The following is an 11,312-nucleotide window of genomic DNA, read 5'->3' as shown; positions in this document are numbered from 1 at the left end:
AAGATTTCCTTTTTTAAAAAAAAAAAATTTATTTTTGAGACAGAGTCTCACTCTGTCCACCCAGGCGGTAGTGCAGTGGCACCATCATAGCTCACTGCAGCCTCAAACTCCTGGGCTCCAGTGGCTCACTTCAGCCTCCTGAGTAGCTGGGATTACAGGCGCTCACCAGCACACCCAGCTAATTTTTAAACTTTTTTAGAGACAGGGTCTTGCTATGTTGCCCAGGCTGGTCTCAAACTCTTGGCCTCAAGCGATGCTCTCACCTTGGCCTCCCAAAGTATTGGGATTACAGGTATGAGTGACCGTGCCTGGCCCAGACTTCCCACTGGTAAGGACCCATGTGATTAGACTGGGCCCAGATAATTATCCCAGATAATCCAGGATAATCTCCCTATCTCCAAGTCCTCAAAATACTCATATCTGCAAAGTCCCTTTTGCCATGTCAATTAACATCATCACAGATTTGAGGATTATAGTGTATCTTCACAGGGCCATTATTCTGCCTACCATACCACCACCACCACAGATGATGCTTCAATGCAAATTCTTATATGTATCTCTTTAATGGATCTATATACAAATGTACTGATCATAAGGTCTGCATAATAATTGGACCAGGTAGTGTCAGATTGTTCCCCAAAATGGCTACACCACCCTTATTCCAACATTAGAATCTGAAATCGCTGTATCTTCATGTCCTTGCCATCATTTGGTATTATCCAGCTTTCTCATTTTTGCCGGTCTCTTGTAGGTATAAATTGATCTCGTTGTTGCCTTAATTTGCATATTAATTATTAATATTAAAAGTTCTTCCTTGCTCTTAATTCACAAAATTACTTATCTTACTTTTTTAAATTAACTTTACATTTTACCTTTCAATTTTGAATCTGTCAAGCCATTTAGGGCTTCTGTTTATATCTTGGTTTAGGTAGGGATATTTTCTTTGTCCAGATAGTGACACAGTTTTTTTCCAGTTGTAGTTATGAGATCTTGCTATGTTCCCCAAACTAATTTGGAACTACTGGTCTCAAAGGATCTTTTTGCCTCAGCCTCCCAAAGTGTTGGGATTACAGGTGTCAGCCACTGTGCCCAGCCAAATTTTCCTAACATATTTATACAATCCATTTCCCCCTGTTGTTTTAATGTGCTCCCTTTATCATATATTAATTTTCCAGATATTCATATTTCAATCTTTGGGCACCCTTTTTTACACAGAAGTTAATCTAGCCATTCATGGACTTGTATTACTGCACATAAATTGTAAGGTAAGTTTACTTCTTAAAATACCAACTGAAGGCCAGGTGCGGTGGCTCACGCCTGTAATCGCAGCAGGTTGGGAGGCCAAAGCAGGTGGATCACCTGCGGTCAGGAGTTCAAGACCAGCCTGGCCAATATGGTGAAACCCCATTTCTACTAAAAATACAAAAATTAGCAGAGCATGGTGGCGTGCACCTGTAGTCCCAGCTACTCAGGAGGCTGAGGCAGAAGAATTGCTTGAACCCAGGAGGTGGAGGCTGCAGTGAGCTGAGATCGCGCCACTGCACTCCAGCCTAGGCGACAGTGAGACACCATCTCAAAACAAATAAACAAAAACCAACTGAAATTTTGATTCAGATCACATCGAATGAGCTGGGCGCAGTAGCTCATGCCTGTAATCCCAGCTACTCGAAAGGCTGAGGTGGGAGGATCACTTGAGCCCAGGAGTTCAAAGCTGCAGTGAGCAATGACTGTGTCTCTGTACTCCATCTCAGGTGACACAGTGAGACCCTGTCTCCTAAATAATAATATATATGTATATATAGAGAATTTATGGATTTGTGGAGAGCTACTGTCTTTAAACTATCTCATCGAAGAACAGTGAATTCCATTTATTCAGATTATCTTTTTTTTTTTTTTTTTTGAGACAGAGTCTTGCTCTGTCAGAGTGCAGTGGCGCAATCTCGGCTCACTGCAACCTCTGCCTCCCAGGTTCAAGCAATTCTCTGCCTCAGCCTCCCAAGTAGTTGGGATTATAGGTGCCTGCTACCACGCAAGGCTAATTTTTGTATTTTTAGTAGAGACAGGGTTTCACCATCTTGGCCAGGCTGGTCTTGAACTCTTGACCTCATGATCCACCCACCTCGGCCTCCCAAAGTGCTGGGATTACAGGCATGAGCCACCATGCCTGGCCGAGATTATCTAACTCTATTATAATTTGAAAGTTATCTCCATAGAGGCATTACATATTCTTAAATAGTCCCTAGATGTTTAATGACTTTTATTGCTATTGTGAATAATAACTCATACTTATTTTTCATTGGTTTTGGCTGTTATAGAAGAATGCAATTGATTTTTGTAGGGTTATCTCATATCCAGCAACCTTGCTGAATGCTCTTATTTGTCCTAATAATTGATACTGGGGTTTTTTGGTAGCTTAACAATCAGATGTTATTGCTTTATTCATGTGTTTTTGCAAGGCACCGTGGTATGGACTAGAAAAGTTGGAATGACACATGAAAGACAATAGGAAAGTCATTGTGAGGCAGGATGCTTTACTACATTTTTTAAAGAGACAACAAACGACTCGCTCCGTCACTCAGGCTGGAGTGCAGTGGCACAATCATAGCTCACTGAACCCTTGAACTCCTGGGCTCAAGCAATCCTCCTGCCTCAGCCTCCCAAGTAACTAAGACTACTGGCATGTGCCACCATGTCTGGCCAATTTTTAAATTTTTGGTAGAGATGAGTTCTCACTATGTTGCCCTTGCCAATTTTGAACTACTGGCCTCAAGTGATCCTCTTGCCTCAGCCTCCCAAAGTGCTGGGATTACATATGTAAGCCACAGTACCTGGCCTATATTTTACTAATATTTTAAAACCTATTACTTTGCTCACTTTTCCTTCTTGCATTTCAGCCTTTCCATCCAGGATCATTTCCCTTAATAACAAACATGTAGGATTGATTGCGTTCCAGGTGTTGTTCTTAGATATGTTTGTTCTATCTGAAGAACATCCTTTAGAATTTCTTTGGATCTCAGTTTTTGTTGTCTGCTTTTTGTTTTTTAGGGGGTGGGTGGGGGAGGGTGCAGTTGTTATTGGAAGGAATTGCTGGATAGAAGCATAGAAGTTCTTAAACTCATGAGAGTATAAGCCATGTCTCAGGGAGAGATCAGCAGTGGGAAAGAGGGAAAAGACAGAATCCTGGGAGGCCCCAGAGCTCACATATTGATCTTATGATCCTTCCTTCAAGAGATGGTGCTCACGGAAACTGCAAGGCCAAGGGCCAGAGCCAATGCAGTGGAGGTAACCTGGAGGGCTCTTGGGAGGAGGGTACCAGCCTTGTGCCAGCAAGCACATGCCATGACGATGCTACACTTCTTTTATCCATCTTCTGTACCCCCCAAACCCAACCCTAGGAGGACAATGGATCTGCCCAGAAATGACTAAATGTTAACATACTGTTCTGCTCCACCATGAGACAGGGAAAGGAATGGGTGCTCCAGGCATCCGTGACTGATGGAGGGTGCAGCACATAGAAGTCAACCACTATGTTTACTGCTGGTATCAGGTGTGGCTGCAATAAGCAAAGCCAAATGCCTGAGCAGAGCTGCTGGACCCAAAAGCTCAGAAAGAAAGGAAGAGTGGGTCGACAGCTGTGGCCTTAGCTCCATCTTACCTTCCTCTGTCATTGGCTATCCCTGTGGAGTCTGTGGAAATAGAAGGCTTTGAGGGCCTGGAAGCAGAGGGCCTGGGAGACAGAGCCAGGAAGCTGCCTGGACCTGTCAGATTTCATGGCTCAATAACATTGCTGTGACCATAAAGTTCCCAAACAGGAGTCAGAGGCCCAGGCCATATCTTTCATGCTTTTTTCTGAAATGTACTGCTCTCTCCTGCCTCTTAACCAAGGCATCCTCCTCCTCCTCCTCCTCTTTTTAGCCACCTGGAACCCTGTTTTCTTCCTCCTAGAATGAAGAACCATCTATAGAAAGCAACACATGAAACCATTTTCAGACTGACTTTAATCATGTTTTGCTGCCCAAATACTGTACATGCAGAAGCCATGTGAAGAATTTTCTCCTCAAGGGAATTGGCAAGAACGTACGAAACAGCCGGCAGTCCCTCCCAGCTGTGCACCTGCCACCCGGGAACCACAACAAGTTAGGAAAGATGCTGCACATAGAAAATGTATAGAGCACAGATATAAAAGGCTAATTGCTTCTTATCTAAACAGTGTGCTTGTCAGTCCCTATCAGCTGTCTCTCTTTGCAGGATGCTTTTGGAAAGTCTAAAAAAAGGGGTTCTTGCCTTCTGTGAGTTTACATGCTAAAGGAGTTGGTTGAGTTATCAGGCCCACTCTTCCTAAGGAAGCAGCTGCCCCACCTTCTGAGATGATGTCTGGTTAAAGACATTCTGGAGGGAGGAGTGGTCTTAAGAAGCAAACTACTTTGAAGGGAGATAAGTTCCCTCTCTCCTCCATCAGAGAACATTTCCTTTAGAATTCTCAGATCTTCAACTCTCCCGCTGATGTCATCCCAGAAGCAGAAATGAGGAAAGACCCAGCCTCATCTGCTGGTGGGGACACTGACCTACTCAGGATGTAGCTGAGGTTGTGACATCACATCAGCACCTTGAAAATTGTCCATTGTAGACGACCCTTAATTATGTCTCATCATTACACAAGAATAAAAGAGGGAGGACAAACCACGAAGAGAGGAAAGCAGAGTCTGTTAGGATTCCCAGAGTTCTTGTCTGAGGCAGCATCTGGGCGTGGACCAGATGAGGGCCTGCACCCAGCCTGGGCATCAGAGGCTGGAGGAAACCAGCCCTTGGAGACAGGAACCAGGTGCACCAGGCTTGCAACCCTCACGTGCTCCGGATCAGACTTTTAATCAAAACCGGGAGGGAACCATGGGGAGAGCAACTAATGCTCCGATTTTGCAGATGAGGAAGTTGAGGCCCAGAAGAGTGAGGAGCCCAAGGTCACAGTTTCTGGCAAAACTGCACAGAACAGCCTTTGATTCCCTGTAGCCAGCTGTCCCTGTCCAGATCACTGGCTAATGGGGTGGATGCTCAGTTGCTCCCGGAATTCCCAAGCCCCATTCTGTTAGCCAAGCTGACTGGAACCCAGGCTCAGGGACCCTTCCTGGCATCATTGTGAACTCCTTGGGAGGCCCAAGGCCCTGTCCTTACTGGCCAAGTTTCCAGCCAGAGCCCTGGAAGGGTTTCCCAAAGCAGAAACACTCATGCTTTTCAACAAGCACCTGCCCCAAGCCAGTCTAGGCCCCTGAGAGAATGCAACTTTCTCTCACTGATGTGGCTTCCCTCACAGGCACAGCCATGCTGGGCCCACACAAGCCCAAGCTCAGGGTTCAGGGGGAGGGGAGGGAGGGAAAGTTGCTTTGCTACATGGAAAGATTAAGCCCTTTATCAGAGAACAAGGTCCCACCATCGGGCATGCCAACATCTGAGCCACGTTTGTGCAACTCAGCTATCAGAGTTGGTGCCCAAGGAGGCCAAGTTGCTCTCTTTGGCATCACTGACATTGCTCTGAGATGCTCAGGCACGCTTTTGAAAGAACCCTTTCCCAGCCAGACCAGGCCAGTCCAGCCCCCATCAGGCCTCACCTGATTGTGTGGGCTTCCCCTGCTCTTCAATCATGCTTGTTTTGTTTTGCCCCAACCTCTTCTGACATGAATGAAAAGGTTGAGGGAGAAGGCAGGGGGGATGTGTCCACATTTTCATCTCCTCCCTGACTACTCAGTGAAAGACAGTCCGGTAGAAGCAGCAGCATTTTAAAGAATCTCTTTACGTGTCAGGATACTGGAGAAGAAAACTCTGAGGAGTGGAAGAGAAAGGTAGGAGGAGGCAGGGAAGCAGGGCTCTGCTTTTCCATCTCCCTGCAGCCACTGCAGAAGCACTGCCGGACAACCTTCTGGCCCTGAATGATGTGCCATCTCTCCAGCCAGGTGGAGGGCAACTCATCTACAACATCAAGCAAAGGCAGCAATTTCTTGCAGAGTTTGCACAGTGCTAGAGGCAACCAGAGAGACACAAAAGAGGAGCATCACTAAAGCCCCATTGCTTTCTGGGCTGAGGAAGATGGGGAATATGAGGTATTAGGAGGGCTGGAACCCCAGGGGAAGAGGAGCTCAGCATCTCCTGGGCAGCAGGGCATGGAAGAGGGGCCCTGGTTGCATGTCAGGGCTCCTAGTAACGTAGGCTAAGATTGTGCTACATTTCATTTCCAAAGAAGTCCCCTTGGAGGTCTTTATTGTCTTTAAAAATGGAGGCTTCTGCTCTCCTCAAGGCTGGCAGTAACGAAGAGACCAGGCATGCTTCCCTGGTGGGTGACATGAGCATGGGAGGACTGGCTTGGCCTCAGTGTTCTAACCGGCAGTGATTCCACAGGGGATGAGCTCTATGGGTGGCCTTTCTTGGAGCTCCTGGGTTCTGCCTCAGCCCCCATGAAATGCTGGCATTGCCTGGGACTTGCTGCATCCCAAGAGCCTCCTAAGTGTTCCTTTCCTAGTAGAATTGGGTGGTAGAAGAAACCAGATGGGGAGTCATTTTGGAGATGGTTCTTCCCTGAAGGATCAAGTTCCCCTTGTCAAACCAAGACTTGGCTCCATTTACTGGAGTCTTTTTCATACCAAAGACCCATTGCAGGGAAAAGGAGTCTACGAAGAAAGTGGGACAGAATGAACAGAGCAGAAATACAAAGACAGATGCTCTGAGTCATCCATCACTGTCCCTGCCCACAACCCAACATCACTGCAGGGCCACTCCTGTCTCTGCCATATGCACGGTGAACCTCGCCTGACCAGAGGAGGTGGAATGACAAAGAGCTCCATTCCTGTAACCACTGCAGGGTTTCATCTGGGCGAGGGGGCATTTGGAGCCAGGACACTGAACATGGCAGTGAGTTGGCCCCAGGGTGGGAGACTTCTGGAGGGATCATGTTCCTTCCTTCCCCACCACCCCTCCTCAAACAGCAGATGCTCCCCCACCCCAGCAAACAACCAGGAGTTACACTTGTGCATCCTCCTCTTCTGGGACAGGCTAGCTCCAGAGTGGCTTTTCAGACAAGCCCCTGTATCCAGGATGCTGAGAAACAGACCCTTAAGTGCAGCCATACTGCATCACACAGATGTGTCAGCCTCACACAACTTTACCCTCATGGGGTAAAATCCAGGTGGGGATGAGTAACTTATTTGGTGCAAAGGGTTAAAAGAATAATTCCCCAAGGTCAATTTGGGGAGGAAATTACCTTCTTTTAGAGAGATGGAATAGTGGAGCTGGCAGCCGGGGATTGTAGATAGGTCAGTCCAAGTTACCAGCACATCAGACCCCTCCTCCAGCTAGAACCTCCCCCGTGCTAACCCTTCCCCAGAGGCAAGGGGCACCATGGCCTGGAACCCCCCAGTGGCAGGCCTCTCTGTAGGCAGCTCCCCACCAGAGGAATGAGGGTATGGGTAGCCCCCATTTCCTGGGGTGACTGCTGGTCTGGGTATCACCACTCAGTGCTACATCTGCAAACATCTATACTATCCTGTGGGTCACTAACAACCTTATCATCCCAAAGGTGTAGAGTATTTTCACACCACCCTGACAGTGACTGCTCTAGGGGTGAATATATCATAAACAGGAGATTAAAATACCCTTTTGCAAGGGAGTTTCCTTCTTGATCCCCCACTAGGGTTGAGGAGGACAGAGCCCTTTGTCCATTTCTAAGAACTTGACGAATGCAATGGGCCTGGGGAGAGCATTTCCGCCTAAAGAGAAAACTCAGCCCAGTGGCCTCCTCCCCATCTCTACGCACCCAATGGTCCCTTTCTCTGATAATATAAGAATAGAGGCTCAGGCAGAGACAGGAGCCTGGGAGCTAACTCCGTTCATTTCCTTCCTGCCCTTACCCACTTCTTGTCCTGTGGGCAGGCCAGGTGGGGTTCTGGCTTCTTCCCCTATCTTTCTTGGGAGGTGTTATAGGACTCTGGCTTCAACGTAACGCAGAACCATGCCAGCCAAGGAGGCCCTTTGGGCTGAGATGACCTATCCGCAAGGCGCCACTGCCTCCATGCCCCTCCGACTTTGGTTATGAATGGAGGCCCCAAGTCATTCAGACCCCAAGACCTTTCTACTGCTACCCCAGGTAGCGCACCCCTGCCTCAGGTGCTGGGGCCACAGCCATTTCAGCACCCAGGCATCACGCCTGGGGAGAGGTGGAAAGAGCGCCTTCCCCACACCTCCACTGTCCTGCTGCTTGCTTCCCTACCAGATACAAACCCAAGGGCTGCTCTATCCATCTCCTGAGCAACCTCTCGCCTTTCACCCTAGAGCTGAGGAGGGACAGGGACAGGTCTGGGCATTCCTGAGTCAGACTTCAGGATTCCCACGGGACAGATTTCACAGGGTCTAGTTCAGGAACTGGTCCCCACCAACAGGGCCCAGTTGTCAAATCAAGTCAGGGTTTGAGTGGCTGTGAGAAGCTCCAACCAGACATGGGTGAGAAAGCAAGCAGAGGCAGGTGGGTGCCTGGAGCAGATGGCTCTGCAGAGGGCAGCAGTGGGGCACAGGAAAGCAGGAAAGCCCGGGGGGGTAAGTATTGCTTAGACAGAGCTGGTGATGGTGGCAGACGAGAGTCCGGAGCCAGCTAAGTCTGAGCTCCCAGACAGGGACCCTGGTCTGGAAATGCACAAAAACTGGAGCCCCAAAGGAACAGCTTCATGCAGCGAATCCCCAAATGTCAGATGGGATCCTCAACAGTGGCAGGGAACAAGTCAGCCTCAGCCCTCCTTATTCCAGCAAACAGCCCTACCCACAGCACTTCCTTACCCACCACCAGGTGGTAAGTCATGCCCACCAGGAATGAGCCCCGAGGGGGTCAGGGCCACCCTCAGGGCCTCAGGAGGACTGTCTGCTTTAGCAGATAACATGCCCTCTGTGGCTGCCTGCCCAGGCCCACTGGCAGAGCTCCTTCGGCATGGCGGAGTGGGGAGGCTTGAAGAGACAGGAGATGAAGAAAAAATGCTAAGGGGGCACCTGGCCAGGAACCCTGGAATCAAGACCTCGTGCTTCACTGGAAGAAGGAGGAGGTTCCAGCCTCACAGAGAAAGTCATTTCTAAGCCCTCAGCCCCCTGGGTACCCTCTGCCTCCCCGGGGCCCTGGTCAGGGAGCTAGGTGGGCATGCTACATGCTGCAGAACACATTCAGTGGCAAGAAGAGCTGCTGAGGCAGCTCTGGTGGGGTGGGGTTCCCAGAGGGCCCTCAGTGTAGCCAGCTGCAGCGGATGCTACATTTCTCAGAAAACAGCGGCAGGGCCAGGAGAGTCAAGAGTGGAACAAAAGACAAGACAGAAAACAAAGCAGAGACCACCAGGAGCAGGCACAGATGAAGAACACACAGGCTCTGCCCCAGGCCAGGACCAGGAGCCAGCACAGGTGAAGAACACACAGGCTCTGCCCCAGGCCAGGACCAGGAGCCAGCACAGGTGAAGAACACACAGGCTCTGCCCCAGGCCAGGACCAGGAGCAGGCACAGGTGAAGAACACACAGGCTCTGCCCCAGGCCAGGACCAGGCAGCACCGACCAGTGGCCGCGTGCCCCACCTCCACCCCTGGAGACTCCTCAGGGTGAGTCGTGTCCACACAACACTCCTTTGGGTTTCTTTTCAACAAGATACAAAGAGACATGGAGACATTTCAGCCCATATCATCACCAGGAGTGACTATACCCAGACAAATGAACAGATAGAACGTGGTCACGTACACACACACACACACACACGCACGCACATACACACACACACACACACACACACACTACAGTCTCCACTGCCAGCTGGGATGAGCCCAGTAGCCAACAGGCATGCAGCAAGACAAGGGGTCCAGAAAGACACGAAGACTATGTACAGGGGAGGACATGGGGCCAGCAGGCGCCCCTCCCCACACCACCATCCTGGCCTCTTCCTGACATCCTTAAGAGCATGAGGGGCTGGTGGCACTCTCCAGGGAAGACTGGGACAGGCGCCTGGTGAGGGATCCGAGTGTGGAGTCTGCCACTGAGGAGGTGGGGAAGAGTTTGTACCAGCCGGCGACCGTGGCGCTGAGGTCCAGCTCGTCCAGCATGATCTGGGCCGTGCCCATGAAGCACTTGTGGTCCATGCGGCCGTAGTCTCCCCAGACGATCACCTGCCAGGAAGAAGAGAGGGAGGGAGTGAGCCACCTCCCTAACTCCAGGACTGTGCAGCAGGCCCAGGAACCTACAAGTTTCAGCAGGGCACAGATGGAGCAGAGGAAGCCAGAACTCAGACTGATTTCACACAATAATTTACTGAGCACTTGAGGTGTGTTAGATACGATCCTATGGATCTTACCTAGATTCTTTCTTTCAATTGTTATAACAAGCCATGCAGGTGGGGGCACTCTGAATCATTATTTCCACGGAGGAAACCGTAGCTCAGAAAGGTTAATCAGCTAACCTAAAGTTGCACAGTAACTTGTGGCAGAGCTTGGATTAGGACCTGGGTGTGTGACTCCAGAGCCTCCCAGCATTTCAGATAACAGCCTTCCCCAGGAAGGGGCAAACTGAGAGTTCAGTACTTGGCCATAGCTCTAGCTGTGCTGCTGGCTTGCTGTGGGACTTGTGTAAGCTCCGTGCCCTCACTGAACCTCAGTGTTTCCAGCCACACCACTGGGAGATTTTTTGAGACGGAGTCTCACTCTGTTGCCCAGGCTGGAGTGCAGTGGTGCAATCTCAGCTCACTGCAAGCTCCACCTCCCGGGTTCACGCCATTCTCCTGCCTCAGCCTCCCAAGTAGCTGGGACTACAGGTGCCTGCCACCACGCCCGGCTAATTTTTTGTACTTTTAGTAGAGATGGGGTTTCACCATGTTAGCCAGGATGGTCTCGATCTCCTGACCTCGTGATCCACCCACCTTGGCCTCCCAAAGTGCTGGGATTACAGGCGTGAGCCACCACGCCCGGCCGTTTTTCCTTTTCTAAGCAAACACCAAAGATTATTCTTCCCACTCCCCAAAGCCTAGGGTTCCGCAGTTCTTTTTTTATTTTTAATTTTTAAGAGACAGGATCTTGCTCTGTCACCCAGGATGGAGTGCGTCGGCATAATCATAGCTCACTGCAGCCTTGACCTCCCGGGCTCAAACAATCCTCCTGCCTCAGCACCTCGAGTAGCTGGGATTACTGGCACGTGCCACCATGACCAGCTAATTTTTTTTTTTTTCATTTTTTAGAGATGGGATCTTGCTATGTTGCCAGGCTGGTCTCAAACTCTTGGACTCAAGTGATTCTCCCGCCTCAGCCTCCCGAGTCTCTGG

At 49.8% G+C, this 11,312-nt stretch overlaps 1 protein-coding gene across 3 annotated transcripts in view; it reads right to left on the bottom strand.

Annotated features, from left to right (window-relative positions):
• Positions 1–3,980: 3,980 nt before the first annotated feature.
• The window catches only part of RIMS3 (regulating synaptic membrane exocytosis 3), a 45,506-nt gene continuing 38,174 nt past the window's right edge, over positions 3,981–11,312 (bottom strand). For all 3 annotated transcript variants that reach the window (XM_055254868.1, XM_055254867.1, XM_063625181.1), the window contains one exon: positions 3,981–10,167. In XM_055254868.1, the coding sequence (XP_055110843.1) occupies positions 9,955–10,167 (213 nt within the window). In that variant the 3' untranslated portion in view covers positions 3,981–9,954. The remainder of the gene's footprint in view (positions 10,168–11,312) is intronic.

Source organism: Symphalangus syndactylus, chromosome 12 (assembly GCF_028878055.3).
Source record: "Symphalangus syndactylus isolate Jambi chromosome 12, NHGRI_mSymSyn1-v2.1_pri, whole genome shotgun sequence".
In the NCBI taxonomy this organism is placed as follows: domain Eukaryota; kingdom Metazoa; phylum Chordata; class Mammalia; order Primates; family Hylobatidae; genus Symphalangus; species Symphalangus syndactylus.
Note: the sequence above shows the minus strand (reverse complement) of the source record. Positions and strands in the feature narration are given on the sequence as shown.